This window comes from Gymnoscopelus microlampas, assembly GCF_963454915.1.
Source record: "Gymnoscopelus microlampas genome assembly, chromosome: 10".
Lineage (NCBI taxonomy): Eukaryota > Metazoa > Chordata > Actinopteri > Myctophiformes > Myctophidae > Gymnoscopelus > Gymnoscopelus microlampas.
Window position 1 is genome coordinate 26,489,154 of NC_139947.1, and position 24,621 is coordinate 26,513,774.

A 24,621-nucleotide genomic window follows, 5' to 3' on the forward strand; every position below is an offset into this window, starting at 1 on the left:
CTACACAGTTTGTTTTGTGTCTCCAGCAGAGTTTCTAGTGTCTCTATCTCTCTCTGGAAGAGGTTGCACATGAACTCTGCAGCCGCACTGAGGCGCTCCAATAAACAATACCAATACAAAGACGAGGAATAAGAAGAATAAAGTGGAAGTTACGTGTGGTTGCAGGTGTAGACTTGGCCAAAAAACTATAAAAACATTTTTGGCCCTTTTTCTTGACTAGATTCGACTAAGAGACACGCAGTCGACTTGGACCCCCCGCGACTAATTAGTCGACTATTCGACTAGTCGAGGTCAGGCCTAGTCCCAAGCCGAATTTTCAATTTCCCGACTTACAGTACGGTATCAGTAGTCCGGAGATCTTCTGGTCGGTCATCTGTCGACGCCCACAGACTTAACTGTGTACAGTACGCAACCAATCAGCTACCAGCCCTCCGCTGCCCTCAGCCAACGCAGATGTGCAGGATTCAAGCCCCGATCCACTCCCAGATACTACTGCTGCTGCTGTCCCGTCCACCGCACCGTGTGGTGGGCGTGTCATCCCTGTGCCTTCTCTCTTATAACGTGCGTTTTATAGACTTGCGACGGTTGCTTTTTAGATGCAGATCTGGGATTAGTTTTGCTTGGTACGTGTGAGGTAGTGTAAGTGATATTTTTGTTTAAAAGAAAAGTGTTTTTTATTTTTGGTTCAAAAGTTTAAAAGCTCTACTCTGATAGGAATCATTACTAGAGAGTATTTTGTTCAGTAACAGGCGTCTCCCCATCTCTCCAGATCTTTAATAAACTGATTTGTTTTTCTTTCGGGTTGGCAATTTACTCCAATCAGGAGAGAGTACCCTCTCTGTGTGGAGTTTGCATGTTCTCCCCGTGTCTCCTAGGGTAGTTAATACCCTCACAAAAACATGTAGTAATCCTGGTCTCTATACCGCCTCCCACATGACAGCCGGGGCGCCTGATGGAGGGGAAGGGAACTGGTTGGAATAACGTGTTCGTGTTAACGTTCCATGCGCTACGTCCAACAGGGGAAACTCCCCCCCTGTCAGGTGACAAGAAGGTCAGTTGGCTCTCATGCGTTGAAGGAGGCATGAGCTCGGCCCTGGGCTCCCTCGGCTGTGGGGGGGAGTGTAGCGCCCAGGATCACTTAGAAAATTGGCAAGGAGAGAGTACCCATTGTTGTGATTATGTTTGCGCATTTCTTTGTGTCATCACTTCTAATTTCACGTGTTTATCGGTTAAACAAAAATAAACTTTATCCAGTCTCCTGGAGTAATGAGTTCTCTCTCCGAATCCGAAATATAGAGCGATTTAACGTGTAAGAAAAAAATGATCACTTACTGCACCTTTTTTATGTTGAAACAAAGAGAAACCAAAGCCGATCCCACATTGGAACAAACGAAAATGATTTGTCCTCGGACTGCCGTTCTATATTTGCGCGCAATCGATCAGCGTCGAACCAACTCCACACGTATGGGACATTTCTAGAGTTTATATTTCTATAGACAAGATTGATTTTATTTGTTTTACCGGTTTCGTTTGAACCGGTCCTTTCATTCCATGTCCTGTGCCTCTCTCTCTCTCTCTTTTTCTGACTTTTAATTTCTAGACAATCAAACCATATGAGAACTGAACTGTGTTTCCAAACAAACCGTGTGCATGTGTGTGTGCGAGTGTGTGTGTGTGAGTGTGCATACACTTGTATTACAATACTTATGACGGCCAAATCTGCCTACGAGTAGTAGAAATTGGAGGAACAGACAAAGTGAGGACTAATAGTTGTCCCAGCCCTCACAAGAGAAATTGTTGTTTTATCGTAACATATTTGGGGAGTTACGCTTATAATTAGTCAAATATTCAGGTTACGGTTAGGCTTAGGCATTTTAGAAGTTAGGTTTAGGGGTTGGGATTGTAATTATGCTTGATTTGTACTCAGTAAAATAGCCGATCTACAAGCTCACAACGCGTTGCTTTGCGTTGTGCGCTTGTAGAGGTAGATCGGCTATTACCTGAGATTAACTCGGGCTTTATGCCGCGTTCGCACTGGCGGCTACAAAAGATACGAAGCTACAACAACGCGACGCGCCATATCCGTCGCAGAGTTGCTGTTGAAGCCAACATGTCTTCTATTGAAGCATGTCGCGCATCTGTCGTTTTAAACCATTAATACCTGGAACGCATCTGTGTCACTTTAGATTTCTTTGGCTATTCAAAAATAGCAGATATACAAGCTCATAGCGCGGCACCGAGTGCCGCGCTATGAGCTTGTAGATCTGCTATTTTTGAAAAATCGTGGAAAAAAAATGTTTTGATTTATTTTCCAAAAACTGTTAGTATTTCGATTTTTTTAAAGAATTGCCTCATGTCTTAATGGGTTAAGATTAAATTGTCTTTGAACTGATCAAACTAGCAATGGAATACATGTTTAGAAGCATCTTCCATAAGCATAAATGAATGGTCTCAGAAATGTCATAAAAGCCAAGGTTAATGCCTCAAATCTGTGATTTCTTCAACTTGCTGGCTGTATTTGGAACAGCAGCGACATTATTGTTCAAGTTTAGAACGATAATACCTAAACGTCGTCATTAAACTTCCAGACATGAGATTGTATTTTGCTTTATTCCATTTAAACAACGTTTTTGCACCTTTTTGTAGCTGCAGTTGAAGCCAGCTCAACTTGCACTGTAGCTTTGTCGCTGGATTCCATTGAAAACGAATGGGTAGCCTGCTGTAGCTTTGTCGCTGCCAGTGTGAACACCGCATTTCTGTGCCATTAACTCATTAAGACCTGAGGCCATTCTTAAAAAAAATCTAAATCCTAAGAGTTTTTTGAAAAAAAAAAGAAAAAAAAGAAAATGTTTTCAAGATTTTTCAAAAATAGCAGATCTACAAGCTCATAGCGCGGCACTCGGTGCCGCGCTATGAGCTTGTAGATCTGCTATTTTTGAATAGCCAAATAAATCTAAAGTGACACAGATGCGTACCAGGTCTTTAATGGGTTAAAATGGCACAAAAACGAGGTAGAAAATGGATTTTTAAAAATTGCAGTCCTAAAATGTTGACGTCCTCACAAGTATACTGTAGTAATACGAACGTGTGTGTATGTGTGTGTGTGTGTGTGGGGGGTTATCATGACTTATCTTTGTCTTTGGCATGATAATAATATGTTGTCTAGTTTGAATATACACTCGTTTCATGAATAGATGTGTTTCTGCTATTATTACTGGTGACGTTTGAGTTTTTAGAAAGACAATATTGCAGACTATTTGCCATTTTGTGTATGAGTGTGTGTTGAAAGTGGCCGTGGTTATGAATTATGATAACACACTGTGTATGGCTGTCATACATGTAATGCAGCTTTTTAACCGCAGGGCCCAGATCTCTCACAAAAGATGGCCTCTTCATGCTGTGTTTTCTCCTTCATTAGTCCGAAACTCTAAGGGTGCAACAGTTCATTGAACTAATCGATTTATTTAATTGAATATAAAAATTTCAGATTTGAATAAAAATCTATTTTCATAAATGGCAATAATGGACATATTACAAGCTCACAACGCATCCTATTGCGACATGTTGTGAGAGTTGTGGAATGGCTATTTTTTCTATTTTCGTGTGACGATTCGTTTGATATATAAAACGAATTTTCTTTTGCAGAAAAATACGTTTCTCAGTTAATCAAAAAAGTAATTGATAGAATAATTGCTGAGAACATAGTAGCAGTGGTGGAAAACGTACTCACTCACATTTTGTACGTAAGTAAAAGTATCAATACTGCAATGTAGAAATACTCTGTTACGTAGAAGTCCAGAACTCAAAATTTACTTTAGTAAAAGTTGAAAAGTATTGGTATCTAAATATACTTCAAGTACCAAAAGTAAAAGTAGTCATTTTGCAAAATGTCCCATTTCACAAGTTCCCAAAATGTTTAAAAAATCTTTTGAAAATAGCAGATCTACAAGCTCACAATGCGTCGCATCGTGACACATTGTGAGCTTGTAGATCTGCTATATTCAAATGACCGAAATGTAGTCTATATAGGGGCTGAAGTGGTTAATGTATGTTTTGTAATAATAATCAAAATCTACAAAGTAACAAAGTAACTAAAGTGTTCAAATAATTGTAGTGGAGTAAAAGTACAACATTTGCCTCTGAGATGTAGTGGAGTAGAAGTAAAAGTATTGAGAATAGGAAATACTACAGTAAAAGTACCTAAAATGTTGACTTAAGTACAGTACTTGAGTAAATGTACTTAGTTACTTTCCACCACTGCATGCATAGTAGATATTTGTAGCCCTACTGAACTCATCTGTCGATGAAGGAAACGCGCAGGCAGGAAGCAAGCAGTTTTGTGAGACTTAATAATCAGATTATTTTGGAATGCTTTTGTATAAGGACATGCATCATCATGGATAAATATGTGTAGATAGAAAGAACGTCATCTCTGTATGTTGATCTGACAGGCACCTGGAGGTCCCCAGTGGTGGTAGAAGTACTCAGAATTGCTGTTAAGTAAAAATAGCAAAAGTACAAAGGTATTGGCATCAAATGATCAAAATATACTTTAAAGTACCAACAAAAGTTTTCAAAATTAGTAGATCTGTGAGCTTGTGGATCGGCTATTTTTCGAATAGACTTAAGTATGTAATAAGCCTTAATTGGTCAATGTATGTTCCGTAATAATGATCTAAAATATACAAGGTAACTACAGTTCTTAAATAATTGTAGTGGAGTAAAATGTAGTAGTGCAATATTTGCCTCTGAGATGCAGTGGAGAAGAAGAATAGTAAGTGTTGAAAAATCAATGAAATCGACTGAAGTAAGGGTACCTCAAAATATTACTTAAGCAGTCATACCTATACGCTTGAGTAAATGAACTTGCTGTAGTTTACTTTCCCACCACTGGAGGTCACTGCAGGTTTAATCTTTCACATATCAACCCAATGTGGAATGTAGTGTTGCGTTGACTCATCATATTAATTATGTTAACATTTTCAGAGCAAATATTTTTTACGGAAGGGAAACGTTTTATTGGGTTTTAGTTTAGGTGGTCGATTCCTGTAGGGATCTCATTCTCAACATAATACTAATAGGCCACGGAATTTGCTGCTGCTATTTGATGAAGTAGTTGATTTTATAACTAAAATGCTTGAAAAAAAAATGAAAAAAACGACAAAAAGACATTGTAATGTTGATTTTGTGTGGTGGTGGGATCATGTGTTATTAGAGTTTATGGATTATAACTAGCAAGTAATGTGTTACATGCTAACTTGAATGTAATTGTATTTATTTAAATTATTTGATGATTCTAGAGGTAAACGAGTCATTGTTTTTTGGGGGTGATTTTTGCAATGCATATTTGAAACCCATTAAGACCTGGAACGCATCTGTGTCATTTTTTTTTATTTGAGCTAAAAAAAAAAGCATTATTTTACACTTTTGCTATTCAAAAATAGCAGATCTACAAGCTCATAGTGCGGCACCGAGTGCCGCGCTACGAGCTTGTAGATCTGCTATTTTTTGAAAAATCAAGAAAATGTGTGCAAATTAATATATTTATATTCTTTTCAAGCGAACATTTTAACTCAAATCTTTGCTTCTGGGGGGTCCCTGGAACAACATATTTTGACATGGGGGGTCGGCGGGCCAAATACATATCATTTTGGGGGGTCCTTGACATGAAAAAGGTTTGAGAACCACTGATGTAGAAGCTTTAGAAGACATGAGTAAGAATCGGCCTCAGGTCTTAATGGGTTAATGTTCTGGGGGCTTCTCTCCGCACTGTAGAATGGATCGTTCTTATCTTGTATACCATTATCGTCTCTGTCGGGTGGCAACCTCATATGTCCGAAAATAAATAAAAATATATAGCAAAAATAGATCTACAGGCTCAAAATGATTCGCGATGTGACACGTTTTGAGCTTGTAGATCTTTTTTTTTTGTGCTACTTTTGTGTGACAATGTAGTATGAAGAATTAGGCCATTAATTTACGAACAAACAAACACTACCCATTTGGTAGCACTTGCTATGCATTCCAGGTGTATAATGCATTATAGACATACTTATAAGGCACTGTAATGCTGATTATTATATTTAAAAAAAAAAAAGTGTTACCAGTTTGGCAGCAATTATGAAGTATTATAACACTTCATACTTATAAGTCATTTTAAAATACCTTATAACAGGGGTCTTTAACGTTTTCAGCCCCCTATTTTATATAAAATTGTGTTTCAGATTTTTTTTTTTCGTTTACTTGATCTGCTCTTTTTTTCGCTCTACACCAAACCTCTTTGCCCAAAAATAGCCGATCTACAAGCTCACAACGCCTCGCAGCACGAGGCGTTGTGAGCTTGTAGATCTGCTATTTTTTGGCTAAAGTTTTCCTCAGAAAAAGGGATGCTAGGGTTCAAGTGGTTAAGGTAAAAACAAGCAATCTTATCACACAAAGATTTGGCGGACCCCCTGTAGTAATTCTGAGGACCCCCTAGGGGTCCCGGACCCCCTGTTGAAGACCCCTGCCTTATAATATGTTATGGTTATGGTTATAAAGCATTATGAGTATTTTTGAGCTCTTATAAATCTGATTATACAGGGTTATGAGCAGATTATAATGCCTTATAAGTATGTCCATGATGCGTTATACACATAGGATGCTGTGTTGTTGTTTGGTTTTATGGAGATGCAAGGTTTCTGCCCGACGACAGTATCCATAACCCTTACGTCAGACATTGTGCCTCAGTCGTGACATAATCCTGTTGTTTAGACTAGAAGCTCGCCCCCGCTACGCGGGGGCTCGCGTCTAGCCCGCGGCCACGCCCACGTAGCGCCCGCGGCCACTTGGCAACTCATATAAGTGTCGTAGCGTCATGAGGGTCAGTGGGGCCGTGGCTCGGTCAGTGAAGACCCTGTAGTGCGGATGATATGTGGCATAGAGGGGCAGATTGTAAATCCCCAGAGGAAACATCCGTGGGCTACCATTGGTGCAGCGATGTGTGCGGTCGCCCTGCGGCCCCCCCTCCTCCACCAATGTGCAGTATTGAGAGCCCTGACGTCACAACAATTGGAGCGATGGGCACTGCACTGTGGTTGGTTAGGGTACACCTAGGGCCCAGGTAGAACCCAGTTAAAGCCTGCATGGGCAAACCCAGGTAGGACCCGCCTTGGTCCCACATAAACATGGGTAGTTGGGGCCCACCTAAGGGCCAGGTAGAAGCTACTTATAGCCTGCATGGGCATGGCAGTTGGGACTGAAGTGGATGCCGCTGACATTGCTGACATGGGGTCCATATGGTTTAGCCCACCTTGAAACCATATGGGAACTACGCTGGCATGCTGGCTGTAATGCAAACGCTGCATCATACCTGCAGTGTGTAGTTTGATGTTGTGTGTGTAGCAGATATACCTGCAGTGTGTAGATCAATGTCCATATGAAAGTCAATGCCCAGCAGTGTTTTTTTTCCCCAGCAGAGTTTCTAGTGTCTCTGTCTCTCTCTGGAAGAGGTTGCACATGAACTCTGCAGCCGCACTGAGGCGCTCCAACACAAACACTCTGACATTAAGCTGCTTCACACAACAAACATCAGCACGACGCTGCTGTTTGTCCAAAAGACACAATATCTCCTCTCCCACCGACGTCATGTGTTCATTTATGGACAGCCGTACAGACTCCTTTTGACACATTTTACCTCGTTTATCCAGCTGTCACTGACTCATCGGGCTGTTCTTTTGCTGCGATCAAGTCAACGATGTGAGAGATTAGCTATCACAGACGGACGGACAGGGGGTGAAACATAGTCTTGCGCCATGCCTTTCGGCCTGGCGGAGACAATAAAAAAAGGAAAGTAAAGGAAATGAGCATTTCTGCAACAAAAGTAGTCAACAAACTATACTATGAAAACATGGGCCACATTGTCAAAGAATGTAAGAAAGAGGCAATCATGTGGAAAATAGCCGATCTACAAGCTTACAAAGCCTCTCAACGTGAGGCGTTTTGAGCTTGTAGATCGGCTATTTTCACAATATGTACTTGTGGAACGGAGTCAAACAGAATGGGGGGGGGGTCCCCAGATCAAGTACGTTTATTTGGGGGGGGGGGGGGGCGGCGGCGTGAAAGGGTTGATAAGCACTGCTGTAATCGGAGCGAAATTATCTGAAATTACTACATGACCATAATGCAGCCTAACATGCGTAGCACGGGGCGGTCCTGCCATTACGTTAGTTACTGTAGTTGCTGTGGAGCTACATAGTTCTGCAGAAGACACACACAAACATACACCATCTACAATGGACAAACTGAGCAGCAATATTGACATTCACCACACGAACGTGCATTGTTGACAAAGTGATTGCACAGCCGCTGCAGGCATGACAACCACGTTAGCGTTAGCGACATGGCAGCTATCACAGCTCCCTGTCCGTCGTCGCTGGGACTGACTGTCATGGCTACAGCAGTAACAGCAAGCTGTCTGCGATGCCATTGTCTGGAGACTGCTCTTAGCGTGACACGACCAATGAGAGTGAGCGCTGTAGTTGTTGCTAAGATACGGTGGCGTCTCTGCCCCATAGCTTGTAGATCTCTCACGCATGATTGGCGTAGGCTGCGTTGCCAGGTGGGACTGTTTATATAAGCGATTTTGGGCTTATTTGGGTGCACTTTTGGGCTCGTTTCCATAGACCACGGCAGCGCTTATTTCTTTCCCGTGACCGATGTGGCAAAAAAAGTGCAAAACGAACCATCCGGAAGTAAATTGCGAGATGAAATATATAGCACTTTTTGATTATTAGAGAAGGAGACACATGTGAAGGTTGAAAATGAAAGGTAGTAGATTATATAGTTTTTCATGAGGGATTTTTGTAGCAAGTTGTGAGAGAATTGGGCCACTCCTGTGGGCGGGGGGCTGATTAGAACCATTGGGGTTTGAAAGGAGACGCTCTCTGTTTGAGTGGAAAGATAGGAAATGCAGGTACAAATTGTAAATTCTACGTCGGTGCCCTCAAGTGGTGAAATAGGGTATAGCACCAGCCACGTAGCTCTATAAGGAGTGAATGAAAACATGTTGGTTGTGTGTCCTGAATGCTAATGGTCATCACAGTCATTCACCGGCTTCCTCAGCCAATCACATCCTGACCCTGTTCTCTGTGAAGGATTCATCAATTTGCATAAACACCCAGGGGTGGAAGAAGTAGGCCTTCTCTGATTTATTTGTTTGTTTTTGTTTTACTTAATAAAAGTAGCAATACCAACATTGTAGAAATACTCTGTTTCAAGTAAAAGCCCTGCATCCTTTTGGTTTTTACTTGAGTAAAAGTAGAAAGGTATTCAAGATATACTTCAAGTGACAAAAGTAAAAGTATTGTCTTCAGTTTAATGTTTCCTTTTTTCAAAAGTGTTCAAAAAATGTGAGCTTGTTGATCTGCTATTTTCGAATAGACAAAGGACAAATGAGGGCTTCTCAAAACTGTACTTACTGTAAGTACATACAGTTGAGTAAATCTACTTAGTTAAAGCCAATACTGCTTCTGATGCCGTTTGGGTTCGGGAAGGCTTTCTGAACTATAGTTCAGAACAGGGGTCTCCAACGTTTCCAGGCCAAGGACCCCCTAGCTGAGAGAGAGATGAAGCAGGGACCCCCACTATATTGTATGAAATTGTGTTTCAGATAAAACTTTTTTTGTTTACTTGGTCTGCTCTTGTTTCCCTCTACACCAAACACCTCTTTGCCAAAAATAGCAGATCTACAAGCTCACAACACTTGTAGAGCGGCTCCTCAGAATAGGGATGCTGGGTTTCAAGTGGTTAAGGTTAGAAAAATGTAAATATCACACAAAGATTTGGCGGACCCCCTGTAGTAACTCTGAGGACCCCCTAGGGGTCCCGGACCCCCTGTTGAAGACCCCTATTTCAGAGAGTCAGGAGAATCCGGAGGTGCACGAGTTCCCATTCAGGAAGATTTCTGAAACCAGTTTTTAAGGAGGTCGACGGATTAATCAAATAGCGAGCGATCTATGTGCTTATACCTGGAGAGTGTTCTACATTTAGACCACTGCCAATCACGAGTATAACCGTGATTGGAAAAATACCCCGTTATCTGCCAGTCACGAGTATAACCGTGAATGAAAAAATGTTCAATTTATCCACACAGAACCAGAGATATAGCCATCCAAAGATTTCTAGCTCCATTCACTCCTTGGTTAACTTATTACTTTAAAATCCTGTATCTCGGCTCCTGTGTTTTTTTGTTTTTAACATTGGCAGTGGGGGAAGTAAAAAAAAAAAAAAAACCTCTGGCAGGGAATTGTTAATAGGCTGGTTTTATATGACTTATGACAGTGGTTCTCAAACTTTTTCATGTCAAGGACCCCCAAATTGACACTTATTAGCCCGCGGACCCCCATTTGAAAAGATAAGCCAGGGACCCCCATAAGAGAAGATTTTTACGGCTCTAGCAGTGATTCTCAACCATTTTAATTTCAAGGACCCCCAGTTTGACATGCATTAGGGCTGCGGACCCCATTTAATGGCATTTCTATCTCTGGTACCCCAATTTTTATTGTAAAATCAATGTTAATATAACTCTGAGAGTGTACAAATGGAACCAAATGGACCCGTTAGGGTCCATTTGGTTCCATTTGTACACTTTCAGAGTTACAGACCCATAGGGGTCCATTTGGTTCCTATCCATCATTTAGCTGGGGACCCCCTGGAACCCCCTCAAGTACCCCTGGGGGTCCCCGGACCCCACTTTGAGAACCAATGACTTATGACATTAAATGTGGGGGATATATTCTACATATCGTTGCTGTCGGGCAGAAACCTCTTATCCATATTTTTTACTTTTGGTGTTTTTTCGTAAATTAACGCCCTACTCGATCATATTACAGCGTCACACAAAAGCAGATCTACAAGCTCCAAACGCAGCGCGAAGCCACGCGTTTTGAGCTTCTAGATCGGGACATAGAGTATGAGGTTTCCACCCGACAGAGACAATACTCTTAAGTCTAAGAACGCAAGTGCTGTCGACAGAATTTTGACATTTTTGACCACATGCTTTTGTTTTAATAGACATTTATGAAGTTGTTAACATAATATTCTGAGGCATAGTGACGATTGCTACTGTATTAAGGGCCTTTGCTTTTTCTATGGTTATCCACCATTATGATCAGAGAGAGAGAGAGAACATGATATAGTGCAGGGGTCTTCAACGTTTTCAGGCCAAGGACCCCCTAGCTGAGAGAGAGATGAAGCAGGGACCCCTACTCTATATTGTATAAAATTGTGTTTCAGATTAAAGTTTTTTTTTTTACTTAGTCTGCTCTTTTTTCCCTCTACACCTATAGCCTCTTTGCCAAAAATAGCCGATCTGCGCTGCGAGGCGTTGAGAGCTTGTAGATCTGCTATTTTCGGCTAATGTTCCCCTCAGAAAAGGGATGCTAGGGTTCAAGTGGTTAATGTAGAAAAAAAAACGAAATCCTATCACACAAAGATTTGGCGGACCCCCTGTAGTAGCTCTGAGGACCCCCTAGGGGTCCCAGACCCCCTGTTGAAGACCCCTGATATAGTGCGATGGTGGTCTCCTCCTCAGCCTTTTCTGGATCAGGGCCCACTTGAGATTGTCAAAGGCATTCTTGTGCCCCCCCCCCCCCCCCCCCCCCATCTGGACCACTTAACCCATTGAGACCTGAAGCCGATTCTACATGTCTCCTAAATCTCAACAGTTTTCTGAAAAACGTATGTTTCTATATCAGTGGTGCTCAATCTTTTTCATGTCAAGGACCCCCAAAATTATATGTATTTGGCCACGGACCCCCATCAAAATATTTTGTTCCAGGGACCCCCGGAAGCAAAGATTTGAGTTAAAAGTTTCACGATTTTTCAAAAATAGCAGATCTACAAGCTCATAGCGCGGCACTCGGTGCCGCGCTATGAGCTTGTATATCTGCTATTTTTGAATAGCCCAAAGTGTAAAATAATGCTTTTTAGCTCAAATCTAAAAATGACACAGTTCCAGGTCTTAATGGGTTAAAATGGTGTTTTGCCAATTAGTTGGGGGCCCATACACTTGCAAATACCCACTGGTGGTCCCCCAAGGCTTGAGAATGGTTGATGTAGTCCAGTGGCTCTCGAAGTCAAACCTTTTCATGTCAAGGACCCCCCCATCTCAAAAATAGTTTGTGCCAGGGACCTCCAGAAACAAAGATTTGAGTAAAAAATGATTTGCCATTAAAAAACATATATATTACGCTCTCCGCTGACAGGTGCACGCCTCCAGCCATATACGTGCAGTGACAATTGTCACCCTCCCCGTCCGGCTTCCCTCACCTGAACGCGGCGCCAATTGTGTGTTCGCAGACCATCGAAAAAAGCCGGGTGCACCGTGGTGGAATCGAACCCCCAGCCTCCGCGGTGGTGGTGGGCAGCTACTTTTCCACTGCACCACCTGAGCGCATAGTGTTCTCACCATGATACTGATAAATACAAAGTACTTATTATACTTAGTAGTATATAGTTACTGCGTTGGTTCAAGCCGGAACACATTCCATTGATTGATTGATCGCTAAAATAAACATGCTCTGAAAATGTGGCCCACCCATGCGTCTGACCACTTAAAGGAGAGTGCCGGTCATTTTAGGTTGTATGTTTGATGTGTCGCTAATCACTCACCAACAGACAAAGGAACGTTGAATATTTCCAGATCTGCCCCTGTTGTCCATTCTGCAGACCCCTTGCAGCGGCATAATGGCGTGTGCCAGATTTTGTGAGAGAAACAAGCAACAAGCGTCATGTCGTTCTGAACGAACGGTAGCTCATGCGGGACATTCGGCGCATGTTTGAGTATCATGAGACTCCACGATGAGTAGTAGTAGAAAAAACAACAACTTTGCATGGGTTAAAATAGACGATTTTCACTCTCACACACGTCTCCCATTATGCCGCTGCAAGGGGTCTGCAGAATGGACAACAGGGGCAGATCTGGAAGTATTCAACGTTCCTTTGTATGCTGGTGAGTGATTAGCGACACATTAAACATACAACCTAAAATGACTGGCACTCTCCTTTAACACGGTAGCCGAATGGGCGGCTGGGTGGCCCATCAATGCTTTCGAGATTTTTTCCAAGTGGGTCCTGGTCCAGAAAAGAGTTGTGAACCACTGGTTTAGTGCAGTGGTTCTCAAACTTTTTCACGTCAAGGACCCCCAAAACGTATTTGGCCGCGGACCCCCATCTCAAATATTTTTGTTCCAGGGACCCCCCCCCAAGAAGCAAAGATTTGAGTTACAAATGTTCGCTTAAAAATATATATACAAATACATATTCAAAGATTTGCACAAAATGTTCACGATTTTTCTAAAATAGCAGATCTACAAGCTCATAGCGCGGCACTCGGTGCCGCGCTATGAGCTTGTATATCTGCTATTTTTGAATAGCCAAAGTATAAAAGCTTAAAATTATTGTGATGCTATATTAACACATTTTGCTGGGACCCCCTGGAACCCCCCCCCAGGACCCCTGGGGGACCCCACTTTGAGAACCAAAGTGCGACTGTGACCCACAGTAGTTTTGTGACAGAGATCAGATTATGTATACCAGAATAAAAAAACGCATTAACCAAAGATATGTCTTTCTGTATCGTTTTTGAATGTCAAAACATGTCAGAGTATATAGGCAGACATTCAGCAAAAACAGAAGATCTACAAGCGCACATACTGTACATGCATACATACTATATACACATTATGAGCTTGTAGATCTGCTATTTTCGACATCTATCTGGTGTAGAGGGGGGGTGGGGGGGAAGGAGGGGACCAAGTATAGACCCCTGGGGAACCCCGGTCAACATATTAGTTTGTGGGTCAAGGACCCCCAGACTAATATGTATTTGGCCAGGGACCCCCATCTGAAAACACTCTGTGCCAGGGACCCCTGTATAAGATTTATGATGTTAAAGGACGACTTCACCGATGTTCAACCTATCTTCATATAATAGGTCCTCACTAATACTCATGATAAAATGGTACAATGTTTTTCTACTCGGTCTGTGTCTCAGAGGAGGGCTGTGGACAGTTCAGAGTCCCGTCTACCAATGACATCATCAATGGGGGATCCAAGCTAATAGAAACTGCAGCCTTTCTATTCCTGGAAAGTTGCAATGCAATAAAAGAAGCCATTGTTCTCGTGTTAATACAAATCTAAATAAAAAATGTGAAATCTTGTTCGAAAAAAAAATCATGCATACCGATGATGTCACTGGTAGACGGGTTTCTGGACTGTCCACAGCCCTCCTATGAGACACAGACCAAGTAGAAAAAAATGGTACCATTTTATCATGAGTATTAGTGAGGACCAATTACATGAAGATAGGTTGAAAATCGGTGAAGTCGTCCTTTAAAATGTTTTAAAAATGTTTAGAAAATAGTGAGTACATTTTTTCAGATGCCGTACATAGCGTCTAAGTGGTTAAACTGACTTTGATGCTAGATTATTTTGCTGGGGACCCCCTAGAACCCCCCCCCCCACCCCCCCCCCCCCCCCCCCTGCCCAACAACATGGTATATAATATCTGCTGGGTTAATGTATACATTATGGTGATTAATCCTACTGCTCCCAACCAAAGTTTAAGTGTTTGTATGCAGAGGTCCGAGCAAATGTTAGATGGTAGATTAGCAGTCATATGTCCCCATTAACACATTAAGACCGGGAACGCATCTGAGTCACTTTAGATTTCTTTGGCTATACAAAAATAGCAGATATACAAGCTTGTAGATCTGCATTATTTTTTAAATCTTGAACATCTGTGCAAATATTTGAATATATATATATGTATATTTTTTTTAAGCGAACATTTTTAACTCAAATCTTTGCTTTTGGGGGGTTCCTGCCTGGAACAACATATTTTGAGATGGGGGTCCGCGGCCAAATACATATCATTTTGGGGGTCCTTGACATGAAAAAGTTTGAAAACCACTCATATAGAAACATACGTTTTTCAGAAAAACTGTTAGGATTTAGAAGACATTTTGTAGAATCCCTCAGAAGCAAATATTTGAGTTACAAATGTTTGCCTTAAAAATATATATCTTCAAAGATTTGCAAAAATGTTCACGATAAAAAAAAAAAATAGCAGATCTACAAGCTCATGAGCTTGTAGATCTGCTATTTTTTTAATAGCTCAAAGAAATCTTCAAATGACACACCGATGCGTTCCCGCTCTTAAAGGGTTAACGCACTATAATCTGCATATCGTCGACGTCGCATAGAAACCCTGTATCTTCATGTTTCAGCTTTTTATGTATTTTTTTTTGTAAATGAATGCCCCTATTTCATCACACAAAAGTAGTGAAAATAGCAGATCTACAAGCTCGCTTGTGCAGGCTCACTTGTGAGCTTGTGGATCGGCTAGTTTCCACTGTTTTAAAATGTTTTTAAAATGATAATAAAAGAGGCAACGGGTTTTGCACATACAAGGTTTTTCCACTTCGACAGTGACAATATTCTGCACTAGCTACCATTACGTCACCCTGTTTGGAATTGCAATCCTAATGTCCTACATGGGCCTAAAGAACAGGATTATGAGCACGCTGACATACTTATGAACAGACAGCGGAGCGAGCCCCGGCTTCCTCCACACACATACAGTACATATACGTGTTCACTCTGTTTCATAATCACGAACGAGTATGAGTCACCAACAGAATGCCAATGACACAGATTCACATTCATAGTCAATACCATGTTATGTAACTGAGAGTCCCTCAACAAGGATCACAGATGAATCGATGCTTAACACATAAGCTGCCATGGACGCAGATTAAATAAAACCGTGGACTGCCAGAATATGTCAGAAGAACGCAGATATGCGTCCTATTGTTTAATTTGGTTAATAGACGATCACGCTGTTTTATTTACATTCCGAGATCAGTTTAGTTTTCCACTCACCTCCGCTTCACCCCGGAAGCAATTTCAGCGATTTCCGTTTTCCGGTTTCCGGTTTTAGCTTGAAAAATGCGCTCTTTAGGCCAAAACACGTTTTTTCACACAGTATAAAAAACGAACGGAGAGCTCCACTTCTATTTTCTTTAGTCTGGGTGACGAACAGTCATCGTCGTCGTGTATCACAACGGTCTGAAGCCCGATCGGTGATTGTCGAAAACGTCACATCCGGTTATGACGTATGGACTGTTTGAGGGGTGTCGAGCGAGTCAGCGAGTGATCGAGGTGTCAATTTGCTGCTCTCTGCTGGTCGATCTGTCGTATCTGTTTAAAACCGCAGCCAGACAAACTTAAATGAATTTAAATAACAAAATAACAACAACAACAAAAAACACGCAAATCGCTGGCAAGGGGGTGAGCACATTATGAATAAACTCTGGCAGTCAATGTGTTAAAAACACTTCAACCCTGGCTGTTCTGGGCGTCAGTGTTGATTTTGACGGCAAATTTTGATTTCGTTTTAGTCATAGTCTTTTGAATAAAATTCCATTTAGTTTTAGTCATATTTTAGTCACCTGAAATGTTTTAGTTTTTGTCTAGTTTCAGTCGACAAAATATAAGATTATAGTCGACTAAATCTACAGTTGATTTAGTCGACTAAAATGTATGTTGGCGGTGCCTTGATGGCGTCGTAATGGCTGATTATACACTTGGTTGCATGCTGAAAATAGCCGATCTACAAGCTCACAACGCGTCGCGCTGCGACGCGTTGTGAGCTTGTAGATCGGCTATTTTCAGAGCGCAACACCCGAACACAACCAAACATAAAATGACTTGTCTTTTAGTTCTATTGGGTCTCTTCTCCACTAGTCCCTCACTAAAATTTTAGTCTAGTTTTTATTTGTTGACGAAATTGGCAATATATTTAGTCTTTGTTTCAGTCATCATAGCTTAGCTTTTATTTAGTTTTCGTCAGTAAAAAAAAAGTAGTCGACGAACATTTTTCGTCATTGTTTTAGTCAACGAAATCAACACTGCTGGTCGTGAACATTTGGCAAAAATAGCAGATTTGCAAAGTGTTCCAAGCTTATGGATTGGCAATTTCCGGCGATGATATTTCGAGGGAAAACAGTAGGGAGCCTAGTGTAGAGCCTAAACCTAACTTTATTCCTAAACTTAACCTCGGTAAAACTATGCCTAAACCAAAACATATTCCTAACCTTAACCTCAGTAAAACGAGTACAAGAATACCGAACCGCTGGGCCGAGTGACCCGTGAAATAAATGGGGGCGTAGAGCAGAACGTTTTTCAGGCCAAGGACCCCTTAGCTGCTGATAGAGAGATGAACAGGGACCCCCACTACATACTGTATAAAATTGTTTTTGCACATTAAACTTTTCCATAGATTTCATTGATAGATTCATAGACTCGTTGGACAGCACTGCCATCAGTGTATTTTCAGACATTTACTCAGTACTTAGTAAACTTGACTTCCAGGACCTGGAAACTATAGGATTCCAGGTCAACAAATGAACCTAGCATCTGTCTAAATAACATGCTATCTAAACTAAATGACATTTTAACCTTTGCACAAGACAGTGTTGATTTTGTCGACTAAAACTGTGACGAAAAATGTTCGTCGACTACCTTTTTTCACTGACGAAAACGAAATAAAAACTCAATGAAAGCTACGATGACTGAAAATATTTTGACAATTTCGTCAACAAATAAAAACTAGACTAAAATGTTAGTGAGGGACTAGTGGAGAAGAGATCCAGTAGAACTAAAAGACAAGTCATTTTATGTTTGGTTGCGCTCGGGTGTTGCGCTCTGAAAATAGCAGATCTACAATTTTCAGTAGATCGGCTATTTTCAGCATGCAACAAAAAGTGTAAAAGGCCCGGCGAAATACATTTTAGTTGACTAAATCAACTGTAGATTTAGTCGACTAGAATCTTATGATATTTAGTCGACGAACCTAGACTATACAGTAAAACATTTCAGATGACTAAAATATGACTGAAACTAAAAGCAATTTGATTCAAAAAGACTATGAGAAAAACTGAATAAAGATTTGCTGTCAAAATCAACACTAGCATAAGACTGCATGGTCGTCAAGGCTATAGGTCAAGTGCTACGGGCTAAGATGGAGTCTTCAGATCACGGCGGAAAAATTGGGTGTGAGTCTGCCGTTCTAACATTAGATTATGTCTCCAAAGAGCACCTGGCTGGGGGTCTTGCTCTGGGGGGGTCTGTGTGATCCTGTCATCTTTATGACAGCGGTGGCGGCATGTAGCCTCCAGTGGACTTACACTCTGGCCTGATGAAATGACAGCCTCCAGTCACCTCTGCTTACTGTACTGTACTGTACTGTACTGTACTGTACTGTACTGTACTGTACTGTACTGTACCTTACTGTACTGCCTGGGACAGATAACTGAGCCCTTCCTCCCTCCCTACCGCTGGCTTTGGTGGACAAAATATTATACTCAAGTAAATACTCAAGTATTCAAAAGAAAAAAAATGATGAAGCACGTTTTCTTTTTAATGTCAATGCATTGCCGTGTTGACATTTTGAACACCCACCCCCGAATAAAAGAACAGAACAACAAAACAAAATAAAAGTTTTCAATAATAGTGAAAATAGCCCGCGTATAGCGACGCACTGTGAGCTTGTAATTTCTTATTATGTTTTAAATAGGGCTTAAGTCGTTAATTGTCTCCGCCAGAGGTGGAGAGTATGTTTTCGTTCTTGTCCTTCCGTGTGTCTGTCCATCTCAGCCAAGCTAACATTGGTCAAGCTTCACGTGACACGTGACAATATGTTGTCACCAATGCTTTTGATTGGCTAGCGAGACGCATGACGAAATAGAAACCTATAAATAGGTGTGTCACTTCAAAAAATCATTTATATTTTTTGAAGTGAGCTTCCATCAGCCAAGCTAACATTGGTCAAGTGACACGTGACAATATGTAATATAAATAGGTAAGACAGGATTAATCAGGAACAGTACTGGCGGAGACCTGTGCTCCGAGGAGCACATTTTCTAGTTGGTAATATATTTTTGTAATAAGTTTGTGCCCAACGAGTCCCTTCCTGGCAATGTGGTGGAGTCAAAAGATTGAAATGTAGCTGCAGTGAAAGTCATGTGCTTGCAAAAAAAAAACTCCAAAATTGCTAGAAGGCTATAGTACTTAAGTACAGTGCTCAAGTAAATGTACTTTTTACTGTTACTGTCCACCAGTGACCCCTGGCAATGCTTCAATGCGGTACACATGCGAGGGGTCATTTACATGTGGATGGTAAGTACACACATACTGTAAGCACAGAATGCAAGTAGCTTTCACACAAAGTCAAGCTTACTGCGGTTTATGAAATATAAACACAGATGGAGAGTGCAACCAAAGGTCAACAGAGTGGACGTGCTGTATTGTGTTGGTGGTGTGGTACAGTATAGTAGTGTCATGTCTCTCTCACACAATGCTGCATTAACTTCTCTACTGCCTATGGCAACTGAGTTAACCCTTTAAGACCGGGAACGCATCCGTGTGTCATTTTTAGATTTAAGTGGCTATTCAAAAATAGCAGATATACAAGCTCATAGTGTGGCACCGAGTGCCACACTATGCAGCATTTTTTCATAACAACTTACCGTGGGTGCCAGCATTCTCCCCATTGACTGCGCTTTGCTGTTTAAAGTTTCCGCGTGCGTTACAAGCAAATCCACGCAAAAAAAAGCATCGATTCATGTTCTGCCATGAGTCTGGCTACAGCCTGGAACCATAACATTCCCCTCGCGGGTTACAACGGGGGGTGGATCGCGCATCGCGCATGACCGGTTTTCCCCACAGGAAACAGATTCGGAGATATAGGCGTTTCAAAGTAGGAAATAGACAGGAAGCGGATGGGGGGAAAAAATGTGTTTCCGGTGAGCGATCTGGCACTTCCTTCGCAGGATTACAATGGATGCTCCCAAAGCTGCTCTAGCCCCGCCCGCGCGGAGAAAAACGAAAAAAACAAAAAGACTGAAATCACGGTTCAGACAGTGTTCGGCACCGAAGCTTCGGAACCGCCACTATGTAAACACACGGTTCAGACCGTGTTTGGCACCCGATGTGTTAAAAACTGTTGGGTTTTTAGATTTTTTTTAAGATAGATTTTTCAAAAAAAAGATTTTTCAAAAATAGCAGATATACAAGCTCATAGCAGATATACAAGCTCATAGCAGATATACAAGCTCATAGCAGATATACAAGCTCATAGCAGATATACAAGCTCATAGCGCGGCAAAAAATATGTTTTATTTTTTTTTTCCTCAAAAAACGTAAGTTTTTTTTAAAGAATCGCCTCAGGTCTTAATGGGTTAAACCCCACAGGATCTGTCTGTCTGTCTGTCTGTCTGTCTGTCTGTCTGTCTGTCTGCTTATCAACATGACAAAAACGATTGAGTTAAACCCCACAGGACCTGTCTGTCTGCCTGTCTATCAACATGAAAAAAACAACAACAATTGAGTTAAAGTGGGGCCTCAGTTTCTTCCAAGTCATGTCGGCATGTTCAACCAATATAACTTTATTGTCAAACAGATGAAAATATGAAGAGGAAAAAAATAATATATGGCCTATTGTGTGAGCTCTCAACATTGCACTTAAAGAAAGAGTTAAAACAGGGAAAAGAGAATAAGAATACAGAGGAAGGCAAGAACACATAGAAAATTCACAAAAATAGCAGCAGGTATATAAAATCACATTCTCGTGCATCATGGATATAAAATGTCACGGATAAATAATTTATACACAAGAGAGCATCAGCAGCACGAACACCAGCCCTGTGTCTTTGTACACGATGAGTGTTTCTGTACATTATGAGAGAGGCCACCAAGATTGAGCAAGGCTCTAGAATTACGTTGCAGTCGGGCAGAAACCATCTCCATATTCTAACTTTTTGTTTTTTCGGAAATAAATGTCCAACTTGAGCATACTACAGTGTCAAACTAAAGTAGCAGAAGCGACGCGTTTTGAGCTGGTAGATCTTCTACTTTTGCTAATTTTTTAATTAAGGTCATTACACCAGGGACGTCACGGGCTCTCAGAAGGTGGGGGGGATGGACTTTCGGTGGACTATGCCCCTGACTTTACACTTTGGCTATTCAAAAATAGCAGATATACAAGCTCATAGCGCGGCACCGAGTGCCGCGCTATGAGCTTGTAGATCTGCTTTATTTTTGAAAGATCGTGAAAAAAACATTTGTAACTGTCAAACACATTTTGTATTTTCAAAATGTTGCGTTTTTTTTGGGCGGATTTTGTTAGTTTTTTTTCGTGTTTTGGTTACTTTATTTCGGTTTTAGGGTTAGGGTTAGGTTATTTAATTCGTATTATTGCCTGATTTTACCGATTTTTTATTTTTTTTTATAAAAAAAAAAAAGTGGGGGGTATGAAATCATGGATCTGTGAGAGTGAGGGTGTCGCGTCGTACGCACAGTGAATGGCCGTGACGTCCCTGCATTACACACCGGCGAATATACGCAAAATTCGGACTCGGTCCGAATAAATAAAAGATGTTTTTTCGCTCCGCAAAACTGATGTGGAAGCTTGCATTGACTTTGTAAGGTTTAAAAAAAAAACGTATTATTTGCATGAAAAAATCTCCCCCGGTGTGTAAGGACCTTACGAATCCTGAAAAGTAACAGTTTTGGATATATGAGGTTTCCATCCGACACAGACGATAAGCAAGTATAGAATCGGAATGGAGTATGAGAAATGTGACAGATTATGTCTTGATCACATGACTACAGAGATAATGTATACCGATTGTCACTCCTGCCGACTTTTGAAGCCAATCTTAGCCAATCACGATGGAATATGAAATATCGGACAGATCCGTCTTGATTACATGACTATAATAATGTGTTCCGATGTGTGTGATATTTGGACATTCTATCATTCTCTCGCAGTCAAGGGATCACTCATAGGTTAGAGAAGAGCGCCCTCTAGCGTATTATTATTAATTTTTTTAGATCGACGTCAATGGCGGTCAACGGTTGCATTTGAAATGACGTAGATCTACGTCAATGGCAGGGAATGTGTTAACACATCGGGTGCCGAACACGGTCTGGACCGTGTTTTCACATAGTAGCGCTCTGGTGCCGAACATGGTCCGAACCGTGTTTGGTGTCTTTTTGTTTTTTTTGTTTTTTCCCATACGGGAGGGGCTGGAGCAGCTTTGGGATCACCCACGGTGAATCTGAGAAGGATGGGCCAGATGCATCATCGTGTCAAAAAACATGGCGCACATCCGCTTCCGCTCTATTTCCTTCTCTAAAACCCCTATAACTCCGAAACTTTTCACTCTGGGGAAAACGACTAATTTTGTGTGCACGATCGCTCCGCCATTGTGACTCGCGTGAGCGATGTTATCGTTCCAGGCGTTAGCCAGTACCATCGGGCAAAATGGAGGCATGCTTTTTTTTCTCATGGAATGCACGTCGTGGAGTCTACAGCTTAAACAGCGCTGCGCAGCTCAACGGTGAGATTTCGGGCACCGAACGTAATCTGTTATTATAAAATGCTGGCACCCGATGTGTTAAATGTGATTTCAGCTTGTGTTGTGAGCATAATGTTACGCGTTAATGCTTCTTTAAAATGTACAGGGACTCAGGGAGTGAGAATTGCAGTTGGTTTTGCAAATAAGGGGTGATCCCATTATGATTCAATCTCACCTGTGTTAGCTTCCTGTTTTTTCTCAGTAGCAGGAAGGTGCATGCAGGGTCCCGCCTAGCTGTGGTCCATAGCGTTAGAAGGAGTTCTCCTTAACGCTATATGTGACTTTTTGGGCATTGCCCACATACCCCCGGGCCCGGTAGCGCAGCTGCAGCCTATTTTCTTTTCTGGCCAAAAAGTGTATTTTACACAGAAGGTGGGGGGCTGAGAGTCTTTCCACTAAGGAGAGTATAGGGTTCCAACACATTAAAACACATTTAGACTCACGTACATGTTTTGGTGAGTAGCGAAAGCGTATTCTTTATTTTTTTTACTAAAGTCGAGAGGCTACCAGGGGTATGTAGCCTGGTAAAGCCCCTCCCTCCGGAAAATCTCATTTCCATTTGATTTCAGGAAGGAGTCTGGCATGAAGGCTTGTATGGGCGTTTCTGTACATTACCAAAAAACCGAGCCTATCAGCGTCGTCGCTCATCGTTCTGTGATTGACAGCGAAAGTTGGCCAATCAGGTGGCGAGTTCGAGTGAGCCCGAATGGGACCGAGTGCAGCCGACAAAAATGGAACGAGCCGCCATTGTTTTCTGTGGGCAGTTAAACTTTTTACTTACTTTACTCTATTTAAAAATAAAAAATTAGAGAACCGGCAGGGGCGGGCAGTGACACGCATGTATCCGAATAAGGCAACCTATTTTGGGCATGGCCGTCTCAAAAGTCCCGTTGCGTCACACGTAGTCTGGAGGTGGTAAAAATGCACTGGCTGAAGTGGGACACTGCTGATTGGCTGAAGGGGTTGTCAGTCAACGGTATTACTCCCGCCCAATTCCAGCCCACAGCCAAAATTGCAGAATGGGCGATCATGCCAGACTCACTCCTGAAATAAATTACAAATGAGATTTCCGGAGGGAGGGTTTACCAGGCTAAGGGGTATGTGGGCAAAGGCCGAAAATTCACATAGCGTTAAGGACAACTCCTTCTAACGCCATGGTCCAGAGCTAGGTCCGGCCTAGGAATATCAGCTAGAACAAAGAAAAGCTACAGTAGGCCCTTTGTGTCCAGAAAGTCGAGGAAAGTCTAAAGGTTAGTACCTAGCAAGGGGATTGTATAAAATGGATGCTTACTCAGCCTTCTGGTCACATGCGTGGTCCATAGTTAACACAGGACGAGTTTCTGGGAGCCTCTGTCACAGTATATAGTTTGGGATTATTTTTGGAGGGATTTGGATATCTTTAATGGATTTAACTTTTAGTTTTACTTCCTATTCATTAACTAAAATATTTTTGCATTGGATATTTCTTTTTAGGATACAGCTAACTGAACTGTTGTGCCTGACTATATTACTCAGATTTCTAGGACACCATTTGTGTCCCAAAAAGTGGTTTGGAATTGGGGAGTTGTTGGGGGTTTTGCGTGAAAATGCATGGCTGTTGTTGAGTCCAGGGCCTGGCTTAACGTTAATACACATTCTGTGAATAGTGCAAGCAGAAGCAGTGAGAATATAAGCTACTTGTTATTATCTAACATGACATACTGTATATCACTATATTAGCATGACGCAGATACGTTGGCTATATAGATCACAGCATTTCCCTGCTTCTTGGGGCAGTAAATGAAAAATGTACCCACCCATGTACAGTCAATCCACTGATGCGTGTTAGACACAAACGCAGAGTGAGAGAGACTGGAGTGTGATTGTGTGTGGGTCCACACAACACTGGGTTACATAAAGCACAACAACTTAATGTTATGCTCAGAGCACCATGTATACAGCACATGCCATCATCAACATGCACATCATAGACATGGGATGGATTAGCCCATTAAGACCTCGAAAGCATCTGTGTAATTTTCGATTTCTATGGCTATACAAAAAATAGCAGATATACAAGCTTGTAGATCTGCTATTTTTTGCAAATTTGTGCAAATCTTTGAATGAATATATATTTTAAAGACAACATTTGGAACTCAAATCTTTGCTTGTGGGGATT

General features: G+C 41.6%; 1 protein-coding gene across 1 annotated transcript in view; it reads left to right on the plus strand.

The window, feature by feature from the left end:
- Positions 1 to 453: 453 nt before the first annotated feature.
- The window catches only part of LOC311054165 (V-type proton ATPase subunit S1-like), a gene marked incomplete at both ends in the record, with an annotated part of 71,658 nt that continues 47,490 nt past the window's right edge, over positions 454 to 24,621 (plus strand). Inside the window, one exon of the mRNA XM_084070044.1 lies at positions 454 to 520. Within this exon, the coding sequence (XP_083926170.1) occupies positions 454 to 520 (67 nt within the window). The remainder of the gene's footprint in view (positions 521 to 24,621) is intronic.